This window comes from Marmota flaviventris, chromosome X (genome assembly GCF_047511675.1).
Source record: "Marmota flaviventris isolate mMarFla1 chromosome X, mMarFla1.hap1, whole genome shotgun sequence".
Lineage (NCBI taxonomy): Eukaryota > Metazoa > Chordata > Mammalia > Rodentia > Sciuridae > Marmota > Marmota flaviventris.
In genome coordinates, this window is record NC_092518.1 from 12,702,013 (window position 1) to 12,727,276 (window position 25,264).

The 25,264-nt window shown below is 36.3% G+C and overlaps 1 protein-coding gene across 1 annotated transcript in view; it reads right to left on the reverse strand.

Moving 5' to 3' along the window:
• Positions 1–827: 827 nt before the first annotated feature.
• The window catches only part of Scml2 (Scm polycomb group protein like 2), a 66,254-nt gene continuing 41,817 nt past the window's right edge, over positions 828–25,264 (reverse strand). Inside the window, exons 8-15 of the mRNA XM_027927446.2 lie at positions 25,019–25,230; positions 19,410–19,533; positions 17,434–17,637; positions 16,573–16,755; positions 6,302–6,415; positions 5,399–5,617; positions 2,012–2,163; positions 828–956 (exon numbers count right to left, since the gene is read on the reverse strand). Coding sequence (XP_027783247.2) covers positions 828–956; positions 2,012–2,163; positions 5,399–5,617; positions 6,302–6,415; positions 16,573–16,755; positions 17,434–17,637; positions 19,410–19,533; positions 25,019–25,230 — 1,337 coding nt within the window. The remainder of the gene's footprint in view (positions 957–2,011; positions 2,164–5,398; positions 5,618–6,301; positions 6,416–16,572; positions 16,756–17,433; positions 17,638–19,409; positions 19,534–25,018; positions 25,231–25,264) is intronic.

Consider the following 25,264-nt stretch of genomic DNA (forward strand, 5'->3'; position numbering starts at 1 on the left):
AGGTATACAATAGTATATAAATATGGTAAAGTATCCACGAGGAATAAACACATACAATAAAATATATATCTTTTAACATTTGGACACAGGTATTTTGATAAAGAGATGTGAGAAATGAATGAGTACTTAATGTCCAAGCTTAGCAAAAATATATAAAGTTTTAAAATAACAGGTATTTATTGAAAGAAATTTAATCTGACTCCATTTAAACCACACTTGTAGTATAAACATCTGCACAAAATGATCATTCTATCTATCCTATTGTTATTATCAAAAACTGATAAGAACACTTTATGAAGCTTATAAGCTTTTTTTAATCTTTAAATATGAAGAAGTACCACACTGAGAGAGCTAATAACAGAAAGGAAAATAATTTATATGGCTATTCCCTTTCTAGAAACTGATAAAACATGAACAGAACACTGCAGAATCAGACCAAAATATTGAGGAAGATATGACAGCTACAGGTACATCTCTTCTGAGAAAAAATTCTTATGGATTTAATCTATGACATTTTCCCCTTTGGGATTTAGCTGTTTTGGTTCTACATATAAAGATTAAACAAAATCAAAGGTTTTTCTCTGTTTACTGAATGGAGTATATTTGTAAACTACACAAAGAAAGTAATAAAAATACAAAGAATGAGCTGCCAATTTGGGTATGTTAATGCTCTCATGTTAAATGGTTTTTAAAATAGACTGGACTGTTAATGTAATTCTGAAAGAACATTTTGAAGAAATTTCTACAAAACAAAACTGCTCAAAGAATACTTTTAAAATTAAAATGTTATCAGTACACCTGAGAAATTTTGTCAATACACATTTTTTTCAATCATATTTTCCTTCTTTAAGTTTTTCAATGTAGTAACATAGCTTTAATGCTGGTCCCAGCTTCAGCCCCATATACTTCATCATCACATCACTCTTCAGTAGCAGCAGAGCCTTCCCATCAATTTCCTATAGAGAGAAAAAAATGATAAAATTAATTTTTTCATATTTTGTCGTTATTTATACATGTAAAACAGAGAGCAGCTGTACGTTCCAGATATGTATTCTCTGAATATGCATTTCCTGAAAACTATTAAAAATAGAATTTGTACAGTGAAACGTTATTTGATGATTTGTAAATTTACTTCAAATTTTAAGAAAAAAGAAATTTACCCTAGTATCTTTGGTTAGTGTCCTAAACATCATCTGATTTTAAATACTGTGCTGAGTAAAATACGAGTATGACAAAGGGTCAAAAATTATAAATGGTAATTTCAGACAGTCATTAACTTTCTAAGAAGAGCTAGGACTATGTCAACATCAATGCAAACTGTAAATGTGCCATACATTATTATCTTTAGGTCGAATGCTAACCACTTAGTTGTCTAAAGTTAAGTTAGATGCCCAAACTAATTACCAATTTTCTTATAATATTAAAAAGACTATACCAGATTATTAGAGTACTAATTTTATTTGGAAGAAAAAACTATAAAAATATTACTTAATAGTCACAAGGCATCCTCCTAAAATTCTTTATTACCTTAATTAACCAATTTATGCTATGGAAGTATATTATTTGGTAGTCATGAGATCCTGTTTAAAATAAAGGCATATTTAATCTTATATAGTTGCTGGATTTATTGGGTATCATAGTAAGAAGGCCACCCTGTTACAGATTGTAGTCGCCCCCTCCTACTCATGGTCCTAGGGCTGAGCAGGGGGTGGGGAGGATCCTTGTATATGTCTTTACAAAAAGGGCGGTCCACCTGAAAGTGGCAATGCGGAATCATCCTCTTGAGAATGTGAGGCTGTTTAGAATATTAGGCACTTGGATACCCATTTAAAGAAAGACAATTAACCTACCATTTAAGGATCTAATGTTGGGCAAAATAACTTTTCTCTTAAATGGAAAAATCAGTTGATAGGGTTCCCCCACCATCCACACAACTCAGTATCCAACTGAAAGGCCTGCACAGAGGTCAGTCATAATGGCAGCAGGAAAACCGGATCAAAAGATACATTACATGTTGCCTGAAGAGGTCGGCGAGGGGGCCTGATATCTGAGGATCTGTATGTTTCATAAACTGTATCACTTCATCCACAGACCAGGTTGAAGGGTCCTTAGAGAAGCCTTGATTCAGGACACTGGGGTCAGGTACAGCTATATAACTTGGAGCTTCAATGGGGGGAAAAAAAACAAATCATACTTGACCTGATCATTATACTGAAAGAAGAGATGTTAGGTAGGGAGTAATGGTCTCATTCCTGGAACCTTCACTTACGTACCCAAGCAAGGACGCAAGACTCCAACTGTAAAATCTAGTAAAAGCCTACATTAAAGATGATCAAAACAGCTGCATAAGAGCATCCCATCTGACCTCCCCCAAACGATAGCAGCTTCAGAAGCTCCCTTAAAGCTTCAAAAATCAATTAAACAGACCAAACAATCCAAGGCCTCTTTGGCCATGCAGCAAAAGATCTATTACTTGGATTACATTAGATTAATCTAACCTAATCCATTACACTATTTCAATGAATTTTTCTCAATCTCTCTTTTTAATCTAAATTTGTTTTATTTTACTAGCTAAATACAATGGAAACTCCCCAAATTTACAAGTTTATAATTGTTTAAACTTATTCACTTTAATCAGTGTTTCAACAACCCCATTATCTTGGAGAACCAAATTAGTTCTTTTATCAAATCTCTCCTACATATTCAGTATGACTACTTTTTTCATCACCTTAACTTTTTAGATTAGTATCTCTTGTGACTTAAATGTGAATCTGAATTTAAGAAAATAGGACTATGATCTGCTAACCTAAGTCAGAACTTTTTAACATTTTATTTAATTCCTCCAATAGATAATTTGATTGGAGGTTTAGATGCTTAATAAAGCAATAACTGAGACATGGAACAATTTAGGTACTCATATCTCAACATACTTTAGCTGTGCTGTTAACTAAATTGTATTGACATTTCTTTCATCCTAACAAGTATTCATTCACTTAAGTAACGCAATAGACTCCTTAAAGACAATGGGTGATGATGATAACTGAAGAACAGTCAACACAAATTTGATCTTTTTGTGTGAATTAGCCAAAGGCATGTCCTTTCTTTCCTATCATCTGGGCTATGAACAAGTTAGGAGCATTTTGAATATTTACCCAATGAAAAAGTAAAGAAAAACAGAAGATCATAATGGTTCTTTTTTTGTGTGTGTAGCTCTGAATTTTATTACTTTTCTATCCAACATTCCAACTTCAACGTGAAATAATCTCTATACTAAAATATATCTCCTCACTACTTGTCAGAGAAAAGAAATTTTGCTGGGCTTTATCAATCCAGGTAAAAATGATGATGGTACAGACTATGTCCTACCTAAGGCATTCTGACGATTTGGACAGAAAAGCCATCTATCATCTTTAACTCAATAATGACACATTATATAACCTAAAAAGAAAAATCACTGGCAAGGCTAATTAACCTCTAAATTAACTTTTTGTGGGGTTTCTGGTTTCTATCATTAGAATCCGGTATTCTTATATATTAAATAACATGCAAGTAGTTTTACAGATTACTACAGATAAACTATATGTAAAGATACATTTCCTGGTATAAAAATAATTTTATATTAAAAAATAAAACAACTGTAAACTCTTCTATTTTAAAACTATTATGTAAAAGTAATTTAATTGGGACCATGTCTTCAAAACAATCAGAGAAGGTTACAAACATTACATTACTGCTATTCAAATAATTATATGAAACTAATTATGTGAAAAATCTAAGTCCAGTCATGCTTTTCTCCCAAATGGTTCCACCTAATATACACTGGGGTATCAATATTTCTAAAATAAATACAATAAATGTGAATTAATTTCCCCAACATTGTTACTAGATTTCTTTCATATAATAAAGATCAATTATTTTTTTCATTCAAATGATGGGCAAGGTAGGACAGGAGATTATAATGAGCATTACTGGCAATCAGGGTTCGTGAACTCAGCTTTAATTAACAGCTGGAGTAGCCTAAAGAAAATAATGGTAGTGACACCTCTAGACAGTTTCAAAGTAAAATGCTTTCTTGTTCTCTAGAAACACAGGCAGTGCAGTAGTTGAGTATGGCCCTGGAACCAAAGTGTCTGGGTTTAAGGACTGCCCCAGCCACTTTCTAGCTAAGGGACCTTACTCAAAGGACTCCTGAGATTTTTCATTTGAAAAATTTTACCAGCACCTACATCTCACAGAATTCTTTAAGTGATATAATGTATAAAGCTACAGAAAATATTACTTTCGTGGAATGTAGTGTCACATAGTGATGAAGATTATGATTTTATTACTATTAAGTAAATTATTAATAAGTAATATTATTACAACTAGCCTTTTTACTGCTAGGAAGACCAGAAGCTAAACTTCTCTACTTTGGCCAAGTAGTATTAGACAAACATTTGGAAGTGAGATAGTCAACATTATAAGTAAGCTTTTAGAGCCTTTTACTGAAGCCAGTCTTCCAAAGTTCATACTTTGTGAAAACACTTAAAATTTCAGGGTATATTACCCCTTAGGGAGTAAACATCTATCTTTAGACTCTGAAAACAATGTCACTCTAAGAGACAATCTCCACAGAAAGTGGGGGATGGAAATGACAACATTAAATATGTAACAGTATGTGTGAAATGCAGTTGCCCACAGATAACATCCATGATAAAAGACAAGGGGTTTACTTGGTTCCCACTTTGTTCACTTAACCTGGCCTAAATGCCCATCTGGAGGAAAAAGGACAGAACTCTTATTCCCACCCTCACTCTCCTGCACTCTTAACTCTTAAAGAAGTATGGTGCAGCAGCCATCTTTGCACATGGAAAGCTATTTTGACTCTTCGCAAATGGGAACAAGATGCTGCCCTATTTATATACGTAGCATTGTCGTGATGAGGGAATAAAAGAGGATGGATGTGGAGAATGGAGAAATTGTATGGCTGTGGCAATAGGATGCTAGAACCTCGACGCATGAGTTGCACACAGGGTGGGACCAGGAAGGGTCTCAAGAGGGAGAACAATAGATCAGAAAGGAGAGGAAATGTATCCTTCTAGGCCTCAGAGTCATGAGTCCAGATTGTACCCAGGGAAATGACAAATTACAATTGCTCCACAAAACCACTAATCTGAGAAGTTTCTATCAGAGACATGGTTGGTGATCCAGATCCCTAGAGACAATGCTGTGTTCGAATCCATGAGGATTAGAGCAACTATAATGATTTGGCCCTTACAGTGACATAAAGGAGAGAACTGGCCTCCCCGATTTTAGCATTTCCCCAGTACGAAACACTCTCAGGGGATACTGTTGTGTATGGAATCCTCAAGGGAAAAGATAAACACACGGGCTGAAAATCACTGTTTTTTAAATATACCTTCACTCTTCTTCTGCATTTGGAATTTATCTTCAGAGTAACTGCTCTTGGGAGATGATTTGGTCCCAACTAGTGTCGAACTTGAGGTGCCTGGTACATTCTGAGGAAAATCCTTGTAGAATGAAGTTTGCATAAGATTTCTACAGGCAGGATTCAAAGAATCTCCAGGGAGATTTTCCTCTTTGGGCATGCCCTCTCCCTCAGGAGATAGTAATTCTTCTACAAAGAAAAAGACAAAGGAGATTATCTTTAGATAACCTTCGTACAGCTCAGATACTATTAAAGGGTCAAAAATATCTTCATCTCCAACAACAGTTCACTTAATTCATGTTATACTGAACCACAAACTCCTGACACAAAGTACATGGCCATGACTTCCCTCCTCATCATTTATAATAATGGACACTGTCCTCAAAACCAAATTGGTTCTGTGAGGTCACCTATATTTCTCAGGGAAATTTAGTGTCTCTTTCCAGTCTTGCCACTAAAGCTGTGCACTCCTGACAAAATCATCTGTTCTTAGGAATGTAGTTCTTCACAACTATTTCGTTATAATATAATATATAACAGTTGGTTTCCAAAATCTGCTTACTTCTTGAGCAGTGAAAATTTTCACTGGAGAAAGGTACTAAGTTTTTCTATAAATCTTTCTAAAAATATTTTAGCAACATAAAATTGAATGGAAAAGGCTGTTACAAATTTTTTTCTTAATCTAGTGAGAAGTAACAGCTGTGCAGGATTTCTGAAGGAAATACAGTGCTGAAGCTGCCAAAGTAATATCCTTATTGCCAAACTTACTTGGGCAAATATACTCCCTACCCCCAACACCATTACACCAAAACATACATAAGTGGTAACAGAGGAATTTTCTTCTAGATCCTGGGGTGTATCACTGCTATTTACCTTTAGAGGCATGCATCTTTGTTTTGAGCAGCTTAGGAGAGACAGGAACACTACAAGGTACAGGTTGCTGAGGAGATCGTTTGATGCTTTTCTTTCCTGTTATTTCCTCTTTCACTGTTTCTATTTTATAAAAAGAAGTGTTATAACTAATTACAGTACTCAATTATTTTCATATCATCAGCATGAAATATGTTTCTAGATCATTTGCATACTATAACTTCATCAACAATGTCAATTATTTGAATGTTCAAGAATAACATGTGCTTACTTTTTCCTATTAAACATTTGCACTAGAATAATATTCAAGAGTACTTCCAGGAATGTCTAAACTTCATTTATTCTGGGGTCATCAGCTCTCTATAAATATTTCAGAAGACAGTGAGGCAACTCATTATAACGTACGTAAAGACCTTGAAAAATTGCTCCTATGTGCAAGAATAGTTAAGGGTTAAGATAAATTAAAGAAAAGATATGGTACAACAGAGGCATTATTTTGTAGACCAATCCTGACTTGGGCTTCTCTTATAACAATGTTAATGCTTATTATTCAACCAAATGCACTTGTACCTAACGGACCACTCTTTCAAGCATGATTCTGAAAATAAAGACACGTTATAGGTTAAGTTTATCTCTTATGTGAAATGCTTGGGAACAGAAATGTTTCAGATTTCGGAGTTTTTCGTATTTTGGAATATTTGCATACACTTTACTGGTTAAGCATCACTTATCTGAAAATCTGAAATGCAAAACACTCTGTAATCTGAAACTTCAAGCACCAAGGTGACACTCAAAAAAGTTCTGGACTTTAGAGCACTTTATAGAGTTTTGGATTAGGATATCCAACCAATAACCTGGTTTAACCTCAAACTAAAAGGACCAATAAGGTATAATAGAAATCTAAAGTCTGATAATAGAACTCAAAAGGGAAAAAAGGCTGCCTTGAGGAAGTATGAAAGTCAAACTTCACTGGATTAAAAATTCTGACTAGGGTCTAGGCATGTCTCTCAAAATCGTATGATGAACAACCTTTAGCAATCCAGTTTCTGACTGATTATCAACCAGTCCAGGAGAGCTCTTTAATACTTGAGTTTTATTTTTAATCATGGACCATAAAACCAACAGACAAAATATATTATATTGCACAACAAATACTATAGAATCTATCAATTAATTTAAATATTTAAATTCTAAGAAAAGAGGACTGGGGATATAGCTCAGTGGGAGAGCACTTGCCTAGCATACATGAAGCCTTGGGTTCCATCCCGACCACTGCAAAAAAATAAAATAAAATAAAATAAATGAATAAAATTAATAATAATTAAATTCTAAGGAAAAAATAATTTTCCCCTATTAATGATAGAGAAAATTCTAGTACTAACGTATTTTTCTATAGATATTTGCTTATCTCTAAATCTTAGCAAAGTTCTAAAAAGTCTATTTTTTAATTTATAATATACTAATGCTTTCATTGTGAAAAGTATATGAAGATTGTGTATTGTCTACTATCTGGAGCTGAAACAAACATAAAATTGACCCTTCTGCTTCTAGATATTATAGTAAGCTAAAGTAAGAAAGTGTTCCTACAGGGATAACTAAGAAAAAGATAAATTTATTTTCAAAGTCATCATAAGGAGGCACTTTCAGGATGACTCATGAAAAACCTTCAAAAATCCATTCCTTAACAAAAACACTGAAAACATCCCAGTTTAACTAACTAGTGAACCATCTCTACCCCTCAGGGCACACCTGGAATGCAGCCTTTGAAGAGCTGCTTTAAAAGCCCTCTGTTCTCCCTTATGGGCAGAACCATAGCCTCTGGGACAGGAGTCCCCTATACTTCCCCTTTGCTAACAAAGCAATAAACCTTATTTTCACTTTTTCTCAAAACTGTGTTCTCCTACCAAATCAGCACTGGGGTAAGAATGGAGTTTTTAATATCAAAATTAATAAAACCTAGCCAAATTAACTTTTAAAACCTCTGGAAATGAAACACCCAAATTCTACGGCATTTTAATTTGCCCTAATATGATCCCAATTACCTCACTTTCCACAATGGTCTTGTAAACCAACAACTTCACAACTACAATAGGTATGAAAACCAGCAGTCTAACAATCACTGGAGAAGGTGTGGAAGGAGACCTCTCCCAACAGGTACAGCCATGAAGACCCACTCACTATCTGTGCACGTGCATGCACAACTGTAAACAACATGGCCTGGTATCTACACACACATGCATGACCCTTTGGACAACGTGATGCCTTCAGTAACCATGTACGCATGTTTACCAAAGGAAAGGCAACACGGCACACTGAGGGCGCATGTGCTAAACCACTGACACTTGGCGCCTGCGCAAACCTGCAGGACCCCTGTGCGCCTGGGTAGTAGCTCTGTCATAACTTTCTTATGATTTTATATAGAATATCCATATAAGTTAGGCAAAGTGGCTAATATGTAATGTGGGGGTGGGGGTAAAGGGGGGAGAGGGCGCCTATATATAACCAGGCCTTTGGATGCGGATCCAACCCAGTCTGTGCTGGCACAAAACAAACACTGCTTCTTGTTGGATGCCCCTGTAGTCTGTCTCTCTGTGAGCACATCCTATATTTCTTGGGTTCTAGTGTCTGGGATTTGAAGGTGGTGATCATACCTCCTTTGTCACTAGGGTACAGGCCCCCAGACACTGAGGAATGTGACCTCACCTGGCGCTAGCAGACCAACTGATGAATAAGGGACTAACCCTTCCTGCATGCAGGTGCAAGGACCCTGGGAGCACAAGGGAACTCTGTAGGAACCAGCTCAGGGAGCTCCACCAGACAGATAGAAACCTGGATTCAAGAGCTAGACCTGCCCTAAGTGGCAAAGGGGAGACTGATCAACTCCAAGAGTTGCCCTAGTAGTGTATTGTGTGAGACAAAACCACAACCAGGCAGCAGGTTGGAGACATGAAGTAGGCTAAACCTGGAGTGGGTACAGAGTCCTAATGCACAGGTCCATGGTAATCCTCACACAGCTCATGGAAGTGTCAGGCTCTTCACAAGGTCTATGAGCCTGGGTCAGGTCAGGGATTTATAGGAACCTGCCAATGTTAAGAGGCACCTGAAACCTCTCTCTGCAAGGGGACTGGCCGGAGATGGTTTAAACAATTGCTCACTCTTTTCCTTTTCCCCACTCCTCATGCGTTTGATTGTCATCTGTTAGGGGGAATAAATGAGTGGCGAACAACATAAACTTACTCCTCTTGAGTGTATGATAAAAAATTTCAAAAAGGGATATTCTGAAGATTTTAGAGCTGACTCCCAGAAAACTCCGGACCTTCTGTGAAATAGATTGGCCCTCTTCCAGAGTAGGCTGGCATGCCAAGGGGGTCCCCAGATAAAGAGCTGGTTAGCAAGGTGTTCAGAGTTCTTGTAGGGGACCCTGGGCACCCTGACCAGTTTCTTTACATTGATTGCTGGCAAGGCATGGTCCTCTCTTGGCCATGATGGCTAAAGGCTTGACTGGAAGACAACTGTAAAATTATGATGGCCCAGGTAACAGCTCCCTTTTAAAATGCCAACTGAAACCTTGAGAAGCCCATTCTACCTGGGGAGCCAGAGGAGATCCCCCCACCTTAGGAATCCCTGTATTCCCCACTGCTGCTTGCACTACCTGCACCTACTGCAGCTGGAAACACGCCAGAGGATGCTCACACCCCTGCTGAAATCATAAGCAGATTAAGAGGCAAAGTTTGTGGCCTCTGAGGAGGCAACAACCAACAGCCCTGACTGCCACCCTATTCCCTAGTCCACTGGCAGAACGGGACCCCAATTACTGACAACCTGAGAACACCTGGTTTAAAACTGAAAATTAAAGTAAATTCCTGGGCTGATGGTAGAGATTTGAAGATGGCTCAATAGCAACTCCTGAGGCCCTGGCCCCAGCCTTTGTAAAACAGTGACAGACAGCTCTCAAGGCGAGTCTGAGCCCACATTTCTATATTCCCTGGCTCTCTAGTATGTCTCCAGCAGTATGTTAACAATATGAAAAATGTGCCTGGAATAACCCATGTCAGAGACCCACAGCCTTCCCTGGAGTACAAAGTGTTGAAGGGGCTCCATTTAAAAATATAGTTGGACTTCATTGAGTTCCTCAAATATCTAGGGCTATAAACATTTACTGGTCTTCATGTGTACCTTCTTAGGATGGGTAGAGAGGCCTTCCTGACTTGCAGAGAGAAAGCATATGAAGTAGCCTGATTTCTCCTAAAGGAAATCATTCCCTGATTTGGAATCCTATTCACCTTGGAATAGGATAATGGGCTGGCATTCATGCTGAGTTGGGTGCAAGTGGTGGCAAAGGGTTGAAGATCACCTGGAAGTTACATACTGCATATTGTTCCCAGAGCTCCAGGAAGGTGTAGTTAATGAACCAAACTCTATAAAGTTACAACTAAGAAAACTGTGTTAAGAGTCCCACCTGCACTGGGACCAGGTGTTGCCAACTGCTTTAAGAATTAGGTACAGCTCTACTAGAAAGAGAGGGTTCTCCCCTTATGAGATTTTTTATGGATGCCCTCCTCCCATTATAAAGGGTATATGAGGAGTTCTAAAGAAATTGGGCAACATTACTCTGAGACAGTAGGTACAGGCTCTTGGCTCGACCCCACGGATTAGTGAATAGCTACTAGTGAGCCTGACCACTGATGCCCATCCCTTTAAACCAGGAGATGCTGTTTGGGTAAAGAATGGAACATCCAACCCCTAAAGTCTCTTTGGAGGGGTCAGTTCACTGTCATTTTATCCACCCCTACTTCAGTGAAGGTGGCTGAGGTGGTCCCCTGGATTCAAAGCTGATTGAAACCAACTTCTCGTGATTAGGAGTGCATTCCCGATCCAGCTGTACCATGCAAGTGCAAGTTGACCATCTGAAACAAGCAAACTGCACCCCAAGAGACTCTTGAGGACAACAACCCACTCACGGCAGAAGCTTGAGGAATCGACCACCTGCCAGGATAAATAGACTATTAGTCCTTTCACCATAATGCTTTTGCATTGTTACCCCTTACCCCTCTCTGTTATCACAGTCTTAGCCTTAATTTTCACCATAGGATTAACAGAGGCTGCTCCACCCATCTGGCAGTGGGTTGAAAAATTTTCTATTAGAAGTCTTTTACCTCCTTAAAAAAAACAAAACAAAACTTTTTAGTTGTCAGTGGACCTTTATTTATTCATATGCAGTGCTGAGAATCAAACCCAGTGCCTCACACATGCTAGACAAGTGCTCTACCGGTGAGCCATAACTCCAGTCCTCATTTCTTTTATGAGAAATTAGGAAAAAAGCCCACCTCGTATCTCCACCACAACCAGAAACCTATTCCTAACCTTGGCAGAGACTATAATTCAATGTCTGAATGTCTCTTCTTGCTATGTGTGTGGAGGAACTAATATTGGCATTGGGGGGGGGGGCTGTCAATGGTCAGGGGAGGCTAAAGAATCAGACCCCCATGAGCCCTATAATGGAACAATGTCTCCCCATTCAAATACTGGTGTTTGGTTCCAAAATCTCAATTATTGGAAAATATCATCTTGCCTGAAAGAGAAAACAGTTTAACATCTCAGTTGGAACATGTCTGGGTCAAAAATTCTATAATGTAACTACCCAGAAAAACCAGTGGTGGGGATCCTCAAATCACAGAACGGAATCCTCACCCCCAATGTCAAATTTCTCTAACCTCAAACAGGCCTGGGACAATGCTGCCATAGAAATCAAATGGCAAGTCCCAGGTAGACTACACTGGGTATGTACAAGGGCCAACTATGCTAAACTGGCCCAATTCTGGTCTGGATCTTGTGTACTGAGGATAATTCAATTCACCCCTCCTTTTACCTCCTTCCATTACCCAGAGGGGAGCAATTGAGAGTCCTAGGATATGAAGACCAAGGAGTATAAACCAATTAGACCTGATACTCAAAAAAACCCAAAAACTACTACTAACCAAATAGAGCAGAATACACAGTCTTCTAAAGTGTACCTGGAACATTTTAAAGCATGACAGGGAATACATATGCTGGGCCATAAAACAAGTCCTAACAAATTTATAAATACTGAAATTATACAAAGTATATTCTCTAACCACAATGGAAACAACTGAAATCAGTAATAAAAAGAAATGTGGAAAACTTACAAATATGTAGAAATTAAACAAATATTTCTAAGTAAGCAATTAAGTCAAAAAATTAATCAAAAATAAAATTAGAAAAATACTTTAAAGATAAATGAAAACAAAAACAACATCAAAATTGATAGAATATAGCTAAATTTGTGCTAAGAGGGAAATTTATAAATAACCATATTACAACAGATGAAAGAGCTCAAGTCTTAATCTAAGCCTTTCACCTTAAAAAACTAGAAATCAAGAGCAAACTAAATTAAAGCAGAAAAGGGAAGATTAATAAAGAGCAGAGAAAGAGTGAAAAAATAATCAATGAAATCAAAAGTTGATTTTTTGAAAAAGATCAAGACTGACAAGGTTTTAGCTATACTGACGAACAGATTAAAACTGAAGACTCAAAATTATAAAAATCAGAAATGAAAGTGAAGACATCATTATAAACTTTACGGAAATAAAAATATACATAAGGAAATACCATGAACAACTGTATGCCAACAAATAAGATGATGTAGGTGATATGGACAAATTTCAAAAAACAGAAACTACCAAACCTGACTCAAGAAAAAAAGAGGAAATACGAATAGACATAATTAGTACAAGTATCAAGTAAGCAATCCCCACCCCCCACTTTTTTTTTTTTTTTGGTACTAGGAATTGAACCGAGAGGGTCCTTTATCAATGTATTCTTCACTTTGTGAACATTAAGCTATATTTCATCTGTAATTTTTTTTGAATATAGTTTTTAGTTGTTGATAGACCTTCATTTTATTTATTTATATATGGTACTGAGAATTGAACCCAGTGCCTCACACATGCCAGGCAAGTGCTACCACTGAGCCCCAGCCCCTTCCTCCATCTGTAATTTTTCTCCAGACATTTCATAGTAAAATGTCTTTAAAATGACTTTACTAAAATATGCAAACACGGGACTTGTCAAAATAATATCTCCTAAGAAGAGTATTTCCTTCCAAAATATTTTTGAGTCACCTAAATGTAAGATAAATGGAATATTATACATGAAATCTTAGGAAAAAAACAAATCAAATTTACAATATAATGTATTCAACTTCTTTAATTGCAAGCTAATTAGAAAAACTAACAAAGGTGTTGTTCAAGTTCTTTTTCAAATAGCTGAATCAAGCTTTCTGTGAAAGGAAATTGAGATTAAATAATTAAAAATAGTATTATTTGGTCTGGGATTATAGCTCAGTGGTAGAGCACTTGCCTCGCACTTGTGAGGCACTGGGTTTGATCCTCAGCACCACATAAAAATAAATCAATGAAAGTATTGTGTCCATCTAAGAAAAAATTATATAAAACAAAACAGTATTATTTATGATTACTTAGTGTATTCTGTCAAATAGTAATCTAATTGTCCCAGGGATTGAACTCAGGGTTGCTTAACCACTGAGCCACATCTCCAACTTTTCTGTGTGTTATTTTGAGACAGGGTCTTAGTAAGTCCTTAGAGCTTCACACTAAATTGCTGAGGCTGGCCATGAATTTGTAATCCTCCTGCCTCGGTTTTCCGAGTTGCTGGGATTACAGACATGCATCACCATTTCCAGCTTATCCCAGTTATCTGAGTAATCTGAAATTCAAACATTCTGTGCTTAATTTTAAAAGAAAAAAACATACTCTATTTACAATCTATCAAAGAATTTTCAAAAATCTTTCAGTGTGTAAATCATTGCCATTGTTTTTAACGCTCTGTGTAAAAAAAAATCATGAAATAGTACTCATTTTTTTTTGGTAATTGTAGATGAATAGTATGCCTTTATTTTATTTGTTGATTTTTATGTGATGTTAAGGATCCGACCCATTTCCTCACACGTGCTAGATAAGCACTCTGCCACTGAGCTACAGCCCCAGCCCCAAGAAAATGGTACTCACAACTCCTCTAACTCAAGGTTTTTTTCTGTCCCAAATTACTCTTCGAATCAGAAAACCTATCAGGTAATCATTCCCTTTCTGGCCATCTTTCCAGTTCTCTTAACTCCTTGGAAGAAGAAAGGATGAGATCACATGAGATCATGAACCTTCATTCTTCTTCTTGGCAGCTACATTTTATTGTTCCTATCCCCATGTCATATAACACAGGCTAAGAGTTCACATATCCTTTCTCTCACAACTTAAGAGGTATCCACTTTGCAGACAGGGAAATAGAGGCTTAGAAAATAGAGGCTCCATACATACTTTGTCCATGAGCACATGGCTAATTAACAGCACAATTTAAGATTAAAATTTAGGCCTGTCAAATTGTATGCCCTTTCAGGACATACATTATAGTGTAAGTAATGGAATCTAGTTCTGCCAAATTCCAATACTTGTGCCTTTTCCAATTTCCATTTCACTAGGTGTACTTCTGCTAGGACTTTGCAGTATCATATATTTGTTTCAAGGAATTCATTGGGCAGTTACATAAGTGGCAAGAAACTGGAAATAGGACTTCCATTAGGATACTGCTTTAATAATGCAGAAGGGGTTTAACAGGGTTCTGAAGGAGGATAGAGACAAATAAATGGAAAGCAAGGAACAGATATGACAGACTTCACTGAAGTAGAAGAAGACAAGGTTTATGAACAAAGTGTGAATAACCAGTAGGACCAAAAATAGAAGAGTAACTTAAGACAGCACCCAAGCTTCACACACAAATGGAATGCAAATTTAAATCCCTGGTATGGTACTCTATATTCCCCGAATTTCCAGCACCTGGTTGGAAAACCTTGTAGCTTCAATACTTGAGAACTTCAGCTGCTCTTAGAAGACATACATAAAATCCTTCTCAAATCAGCAGAGCATGGTTGGCTTTCATGAGTCCGATGAAAAAGAACAAAGAACAGTTGCCAAAAGGCTCAGAAGGGCTTTTTCTCTCTCTCTTTTTTTTTAGTTGTTTATGGGCCTTTTATTTTTATTTATTTATTTATTTTTAATGTGGTGCTAAGGATCAAACCCAGTGTCTCACACATGCTAGGTAAGCACTCTACCACTGTGCTACCACCCCAGCCCAGAAGAGCTTAATTACTTTAGGGATCAGAAACAGAAAACCTGCCTCTGAGACTAAAGGACTACTTTACAGCCATGTTCTTATTCAGGAATCAGTTTGTGATTCTTATGGAAGAGAGAGAGGCAGCCCAGGCTCAAATGTTAAATTCAAGCAGATCGTTCTTTTTTTTTTTTTTTTTTTGAGAGAGAATTTTTTTAGTATTTATTTTTTAGTTTTCGGTGGACACAACAACTTTATTTTTTATTTTTATGTGGTGCTGAGGATTGAACCCAGAGCCCTGCACATGCCACGTGAGCACGCTACCGCTTGAGCCACATCCCCAGACCAAGATCATTCTTTTTTTTAAAAAAAATCCTTTTATTTGTTCATTTTAGTTAAACATGACAGCAGAGTCAATTTTGACCTATTTATACAAACATGGAATATATCTTATTCTAATTAGGATTCTAGTCTTATGGATGTACATATGTGGAGATTCACAGTGGTATATTCATGTATGTACATAGGAAAGTTATATCAGATTCATCCCACTCTTTCTTATTCCTATCCCCACTCCCTTCCTTTTATTCCCCTTTATCTACTCCACTGAATATCTATTCTTTCTCTCCACTCCCCTTGTTGTGTGCTAGCACCCATATGTTAGAAAGAACATTCAACCTTTGGTTGTTTGGGATTGGCTTATTTCCCTTAGCATGATAGTCTCCAGAGTCATCCATATAACAGCAAAAGTCATAAAGTCATTCTTCTTTATGGATGAATAATATTTCATTGTGTATATATACCACATTTTCTTTATTCATTCATCTGTTGAAAGGCACCTAGGTTGGTTCTATAGTTTCTTAGGATTAAAGTCAATAACTTCAATCTAATAGAAAATGTGTAACCAAAGAAGCTAAACATTAAAACCCATTGACTCTGATTCTTAAGTTCACATCAAAAGGAATTACTTTCTCACATTTAATGAACAAAAATAACTATATATTATACATTTCCAATTAGCTTGTTTTTGACTAAAATGTTTGAGGAGACAAAAAAAACTGAATTACACACTTGCTTAAGTTAAGCATACCATATAAAATACTAGTATAAAAATTTACATTATTTTCTCTCACCTGATTTATCTTTATCAAGCTCTGTAGGGCTATGAATATTCCTTTTATAGGAGCTGAAAGGCTGGCTGCTCAAAAGGTTATCACACTGCAGGCTGTGGCAGAAAGTCTCAAGAAAGCGAAGAGCAAATGATGCACTATTCACAGGAGGAAGCTGAATGGAATGAGTTTCCCCATCAAAAGAGGCTATTTATTAGAGGGGGAAAAAAGATGTCAGTCATTTCCTATCAACTTAGGAAATATACTATTAATTCGAAAGTTTTATCAATTCATAAAGGAATAATTATAAGTTATGAAAGTTTCTCTCAAACACAACAGCCTGCATTAGTAAAAAAAAATCTTATTTTAAAATATTCATAAAGTAAATAAAAACAAATATTTTGATCTACAACAACACTTCCTTCTATTCCAAACATTCCATGCTATCTGTTGTGGTATCTGATCAAACAATCATGGAAACCACAAGCTGTATCTTTTCTCTTCATGAGTTCTTGAGTCATATTTTTGTTTAAAGCTTCTTTATGACAGATCAAACTGTTTTCCATACAAATTACAACTAAGATACTGTCATCAATCAAGACACTCGGTTTGTAGGGAACTTATCAACACAGACATATAAAAGGAAAAATCTTATCTTTTACCAAGTATCACTGTGACATTGTTTGTATTTTGAAAGTAAACTTTCCAAACCACAGTAAGAAGTCTATAAATATATAATCATTACACATATTCCATTATATCAGTGTAATAATTACATAGTATAATAGAATATAAATATTATAAATAGTCTGTTACAAAATCCTAGTCTCTAAACAAAATTAAATTTGGAAAAGAAACTGTAAATAAAGAATTAAATTAGTATACCAGTTATCACTTCTCCTCCACGATTATCTGGCTTAAGATATCCAAAAACAGTCTTAGACTGAAAGGCACAATCCACACAGGCCTGCACAGTCCGACGGAGCACCACATTTACAGGGCCTGGGCCAAAGTGGTCAGGTAGCTGCTGGATTCTCTTCGGATCCAGGTGTGGACCACAGTTTCCATGTTTGTTTATATAGACACAGACTTGAGGGGAAATGTGTATACAGATAAAACAATGAGACTGATTATTAAAAAGAACTTTGTAAAAACAGTACATAATTACTATATCCCATGAGTCACTTCAAAGAGAACTTAAATAGAGTTAATATCAATGATCTTTTCTAGTAAAATACATAAATAAATATATGTGTGTAGGCATTAAACATATAAAAAAATAATCAGAATATTTACTCAATTTAGAAGTTTGCCCAAATTAATAAAAATGTTAGGAGCATCCAAAAACAATTCTTCATACATTCCTATATTATATAAAATGGTACAAAGATAATATTTTTCTATTGGCTGGGCATGGTGGCACACGCCTGTAATCCCAGAGCTTGGGAGGCTGAGGCAGAAGGATCGTGAGTTCAAAGCCAACCTCAGCAATAGCGAGGTGCTATGCAACTCAGTGAGACCCTGACTCGAAATAAAATACAAAACAGGGCTGGGGATGTGGCTCAGTGGTGGAGTGAACTTGATTTCAATCCCTGGTGTTTAAAAAAAAAAAAGGCGAGGGCTAGGGTTATAGCTCAGTTGGTAGAGTGCTTGTCTAGCATGCATAAGGCCCTGAGTTCAGTCCCCAGCACCACAAAAAGATATTTTTCTATTGTAATTTCACATAAAATTTAAGAATTTCTTTACAAAACTGATTATTTTGAACACATCCCTTTCAGACCGAATTTATTTTAAATTATCAACATTGCACTTCAATTGTATTTTCTGAAGTAATGTAAGGAATATGTATAATAATAAATAAATAAATAATGTAAGGAATATGTCACAATAAGTTCTAATGACAAAGAGAAATTTATTTTGTTAATTAAAAAAACAAAACATTCCTTTATATGAGACAAGGTTGGCTGAAAAATAATTTAAAATAAACTTTCCTTAGTATAATAAAAACAGGATATATAAGTAATCTATCTATAATCATACAAATTTCAAGTTTCAATAATTTTTATGAGAATAAAAAATGAGTCAACATATTCTGTAAAAACATGATGGTAGCTCATTATCAAAACTATTGTCCTGGGGCTGGGGATGTAGCTCAGTGGTAGAGCGCTCACCTAGCATGCATGAGGCACTGGGTTCGAGCCTTAGCACCACATAAATGTAAAATAAGGATACTGTGTCCATCTAAACTTAAGAATAAATATTTAAAAAAAAAAAAAAAAAACTATTGTCCTGGGGCTGAGATTGTGGTTCAGTGGTAGAGCACTCGCCTAACACGAGTGAGGCACTGGGTTCGTTCCTCAGCACCACATAAGGAATATTTTTTAAAAATATTTTTAAATTGTAGATGGACATAATACCTTTATTATTTATTTATTTATTCTTATGTGGTGCTAAGGATCGAACCCAGTGCCTCACACATTCGAGGCAAGCATTCTACCACTGAGCCACAATCCCAGCCCCTACAACTAAAAAATATTAAAAAAAAAAAAAAAACCTATTGTCCTCCTAAATCAGGAAGTAGATTTTTTATATATATATTTTTAGTTGTAGATGGACACAATACCTTTATTTTATTTTTGTGTGGTATTGAGGATCGAACCCAGTGTCTCACGTTAGGCAAGCACTCTACCAATGAGCTACAACCCCAGCCCAAGAAGTAGATTATTTTTAACCCATTAATGTATATAGCACAATTTCCATACATGTGAACAGTCTTCTTCTTATTTCCAGGACTTCAAAGACATTGGAAATAATACAGAATAAAAGGTAATTTTATAACTCATTTAAAAATTTTAATTTACCTGTAGACATCACTATTTTAGATGTCCCAGGAATGGCATCCGTATCATATGAACTACCACGGTTTCTGGACAGAGAACTTAGAGAAGCTGAAGATGTTGAACACAACACAGGAATACATTTCTCCTGTATTAAAAAATATATATACAAAATATAAATTATTCTTTTACAAATTACTAGATAACAGAAAGAAAACTATAGGCTCACAAAATTATCAGTTATCAGAAGTCCTCAAGATTGGATACCCTTCTGTGTATCATGAACTGCAGTGCTTTCTAAAACTAAGTTCCCCAGAGACCCACAAGCTGTCCAGGTCGGGGCAAAGAGAACAAGAGGCTAGGATTCTCCACCCTACCCTCTGCTCCAACTTAACATACCTTAGTCAAATTAGTTCACTCTGTAAAACCTGTTTATTTTTTAAGGTGCCCTGTAAGACAAGTTTTTTAATACTCTGAAAGAAAAGTCTCTAAATCTCTTTTGTTATGGTTTGATTGTGAGGTGTGCCCCAAAAGCTCATGTGTGAGACAATGCAAAGAAGGTTCAGAGAAATGATTGGGTTATTTACCAATCCTTTACCCAATCAGTGAATTAATCTCCTGGTGGGGATTAACTGAGTGTAATTGAACATGGGTAGGGTGTGGCTGGATAGGTGGGCATCCAGGGTATGCATGGCTTTGGGGGTATATATTTTGAATCTGGCAAGTGAAGTCTCTCTGCTTCCTGATCATCACGTGAGTGAGCTGCTTCCTTCTGCCACACTCTTCTGCTATGAGCCTCAAGGAATGTAACCAGCCATCTATAGATTGAGACCTCAAAAACCATGAGCCCCCAAATAACTTTTCCACCTCTACAATTGTTCTGGTCTTTTAGTCACAGTAGCGAAAAGGCTGATTAAAATATCTTTCCCATAGGAAAAGTCTTCAGCAAGGCACAAAACCTTAGAAAGCAGTTGCTTACCCCCATTGTGTCTAGTCTACATTTCTCCATACTTTATATGTCAATAATTTTGACAAAATTACAAATGGTTTGCTTAAGTCCATACAAAATTATGCCTATTGCATATAGTAATCAGTTTCCTGAGCACTATTAAACATGATTAGTATTCTGTTTCTTTTACATCAACTTCCAGGGTTCTAGGAACTACTTTCAAACACTATTCTCTGATATCAGAAAAGGGATTTGTGTGCCTAGAAAAGGTAATAATGGAGAACATAATATTTAGTTTTAGTGACTTTTGATTTTTATTTTATAAACTTTGATTTTCAAATAAAAATACAAATATCAATATAAACACCTTAACATAAAGATGATACTGCCATTTTGTTCCATACAACAAATATTAGTTGAAACAAAACAAAAATGCCAAAATGTCTAAGGAATGCTGCTGAAATACTCAGCCTCAATAGAGCTTTTATTTATATTTAGAGTTCATCTCTACACAGGATATATTTGAGTCTTCCAGAAACATCCATCTTGAGGCTGGACATGGTTGTACAAGTCTGTAATTCCAGCTACTTGGGGGGCTGAGGCAGGCACATCGCAAGTTCAAAGCTGGACTGGGTAACCTTTAGTGAGACCCTATCTCAAAAATAAACATTAAAATAAAGCAATAAAGATGCAGCTCAGTGGTAGAACGCTTGCCTAGGATGTGCAAGGTCCTGGATTCAACAACTAGTACAGCAAAATAAATAACCCATTTTGAAAATCTCTTAATTACAGATGTTCAAATTTAATAAAATTATTATTACATTTCGGTCTGGGTCTACTATTTTATTATTTGTTTTCTACTTGTCTCCTTTGACTTGTCCTTTTGTTCTTCCTTTCCTGTCTTTTGTGGGATTATGTGACTGCTCAGAATTCCACTTTGTCTATATCTCTCACCTCAGGGGTTTATATCACAATTATTTTATGTAGTATATACCTATGCTTGATATAAACAGAAAAGGACTATAATTATTGTCATAATTATATAATTATAAAGAAATTAGGAAGGGGTAAAAAACAAAAAATAATATTCACATTCACCCAGAGATTACCATTTTCAAAGCTACTCATTCCTTTTTAAGGATCTGGGTTTTCTATCTGGTCTCATTTTCCTTCAGCCTGCTGAACTTCCTTTTAGCATTTCTAATACTGCTACTTTGCCAGTGATGAATTTTCTTAGTATTCTTTTGTCTGAAAATGTCTTTAGTTCACCTTCATCTTTTTTAATATTTTTTTAGTTGTACATGGACATGATACCATTCATTTATTTAATTTTATATGGTGATGAGGACCACCTAATGCCTCACAAGTGCTAGGCAAGTGCTCCACCACTGAACCATAACCCAATCCCTTCGTGCTTTTAAAAAAAAAAAAAAAATGTTTGGTTACAGATAGACATATGTGGTGCTGAGGATTGAACTTAGTGCCTCACACGTACCAGGGAAGTATTCTATAATGAGCAACAACCCCAACCCCAGCCCCTTCATCCTTTTTTTGGGGGGGGAGGGGGCGGGTGGGAGGATGAGGATGGGTACCAGGGATTGAATTCAGGGGCAGTAGCCCACAGAGCCACATCCCCAGCCCTGTTTTTTTGTATTTTATTTAGAGACAGGGTCTCACTGAGTTGCTTAGTGCCTAAACTTTTACTGAGGCTGGCTTTGAACTCCGTATCCTTCTCATCAGCCTCTTAAGCCACTGGGATTATAGGCGTGCACCCAGTCTTCATCCTTTTTTAAAACCAATATTTTTATAGCCTTTGTTTCATAGGAAAGTATAATGAGAAAAATATTTTTCACAATAGCAACAAAAATCATAAAAATATGCAGAAATAGACATGAATAAACTAAATGTGTATGAATTATATAAAGAAAACTGTACAACTATAAGACTCTTTTGCTTTACTGACAAATAAAAATTGTGTATATTCAAAGTTTACCTTCATCCTTGAAGAGTATTTCTGACAGAGAATTTCTGGGCTTCCATGGTGTTTGATGAAGAATGCCAGATGTTCAAATTTTTGTTTCTTTGCATGTTTTTTTTCATTGCTGCCTTTACAATTTGTTATTTGGAGTTGGAGACAAAGCTCAGTGGCATAGCACTTGTCTAGCAAGTGTAAGGCCCGAGGTTTGATTCCCAACACCACATACACAAAAAAGACTTGCTCTCTGTGGGTTTCAACAGTTATTATATGCTTTGGTGTAGACTTCATTTTTATTGTTTATTCTTGGTTGAGATTTTTATGGCTGTATATTTCTGTGAAATTTTGAGATTTTTTTCAATATTTTTTCTCCTCCGGGCAGTCAGTCTGTCTGTCTCCCTCCCCATCCTGGAGCTCCAACTATATATGGGCTACACCTTTGACGTTACCTAAAAGGTCCCCAGGGCTCCGTTTTCTTTCTCAATCTTTTAAATTTTGTTTCAGTTCTTCATATTAAATAATTTCTATTCTATTCTTCAGTTCATTTACTCTTTCTTCTGTCACATCTAATAAATTCTAGTTACTTCTGTCTCTGAACTTTTTACTTTAGATATTGAATTTTCAGATCCTGAAACTTTCATTTGGCTCCTTTATGTTCTTTCCGTTTCTCTGCGGAGGTGGCCTATGTTTTCAATCACTGCAATTGTGTGTGTGTGTGTGTGTGAGAGAGAGAGAGAGAGTATGTATGTTAAAATCTATCAAGGACAGCTTTAAAACTGCCATTTTTAAAGTATTTGAAAGATTTTATTGGTGCATTATGATTATGAATAATAGTGAAATTCACTATTATTTGCAAAAGCACATAACAGTTTGGCCAATTTAATTCCCTAGTACCTCTTGTTAAAATTTAGACAAGAGATATCCGCCCCAAAAGCTCAAGTTAGGCAATGCAGTAACATTCAGTTAAAATCATTAGATTCCGACACCAATAATCTCACCAGCACATTAATAATCTCTTTGAAGAATTAATAATTTAAATGGATTACTGGGTGGTGACTAGGCAGATGGGACATGGATGAAGGAAGTAGGTCACTTGGGACATGCCCCTCAGGAATAATATTTTGTCCCTGGCTCCTCACTCATTTGTTCTGTTTCTTGGCTGTCATGAGCTGAGGAGCTTTCCTCTGCCATGCCCTTTTACCATCATCTTGGGCCCAGAGCAATGGAGTTAGTTAACCTTGGAGAGAACCATGAGCCCCAAATAAAATTTTCCTCCTCTAAGTTTTTCTTGTCAGGTATTTTGGTTACAGTAATGAAAAGCTGATGAACAGACACCCCACACACACCTCATTCCCTCCCCTTGGTCCCAGTTTTATTTTTAGTACCAAGGATTGAATACAAGGGTGCTTAACCACTAAGCAACATCCCCATCCCTTTTTTTTTATTTTGAGACAGGTCTCAGTAGGTTGCTTACAGCCTGCTACATTGCTGAAACTGGCTTAAAACCTGCACTCCTTCTGCCTCAGCCTCTTGAGCTGTTGGGATTATAGGCATGTGCCACCAACTAGCCCCTTAGTCCCAATTTTAAATTCTTGTTTCCAAGTTCCAACATTTGGGTCATACTGATGTCTGTCTCAGTTGATTTTCTTTTCTCTTGCGAATGTTTTCACTATAGTATGTCTTTGAATCTGGTTAATTTTGGATTGTATACCAGACACTATGAATGTTAATTTGTGCAGATTCTGGATTTTATTCTTTTCTGACGAGTGTTATTATTATTATTATTATTTTTATTTTTAATTTTTTTTTGCTTTAGCTGGTAATTATCTTTGTTGGAATTGAATTTTAAACTCTGGTCTTGCGCCTAACTCTAGCCTCAGTGCAAATTTTTTGCTTTAGCTAAGGTGGCCTCTGTATGACCCACACATGCTTGGAACAGGGGTTTGTCAGAGATGCTGGTAAAGTTTAAGGATCTGCTCTTGAGCTTGTTCCATTCCAATATCCGTCCATGCTCTTTGGCAACCAGTTTTCCTAGCTTTTGTCTTCTGGTCTCCCCAGGCCAAATAAACTGGATTTTCTACCATCAGCGCTGCCTAACATGTTACACAAAGTACAAAGTGCACCTAAATCAAGCCTATAAACTAAAAAAAAAAAAAGAAGAAAGAAACTCATTTTGTATAACAGTCCTCCTCCTACGTTAGTGCGCCCCCTGCCATCAGAATGTATAGGCTTCTATTAACTCTCCAGTGTCTTTACATAGTTGCTTTTTTCTATTATTTTCAGGTTTTAGAGATGTTTTCTTTGGGGTAATCAGGTAGAACTTAACTCCAGTATTACTAAATTTATCACCCTGAAACATCCCCTTTCTTCCTACCAGTTTACTGAGGTTGAATTTATCTACAGTAAAATGCACTTCATATTAATTTTAATGTATACTACGTTTTAATTAATTGGCCCAAACATAAATATACCCATGCAGTTACTTGCAAAATGATTTGATTAGTAAAATATTATAAAAAGTTTCAAATTTACCCAAGATAAGAAAGACCAATTTCTCAATAGCTATGTAAGGCCTTAAAGAGCCTTATGTAGCCTCGGTTTATTGCTCAGGAGCTTCATCATATTCTTAGTAAGTTCCCAAACTGTGTATTATAAATAAAAAGGTACTACAGAGACCTATAATACAAATTAGCAGGAGATACAACTAACCTTTTTTCCTGAGCCTTTTTTCTTTGGTGTGGGATTTTTAAGAGAACTGCCCTTCTTGGAGACTGAAGTATGTCCAGGTGATTTAGTTCGACCTGATTTCTTGACCTGCTGCGTTGGTTGTACTATAGCAGTTTTCTGTGGAGGCTGCATTGACTGCTGGGCCGCTTTGGAAGAAGAAGACTGTGTTTTTCCTATGTTCTTTGCAATAGGAACTGAGAAAAACACAGCAACAAAAAAAAAATTAAA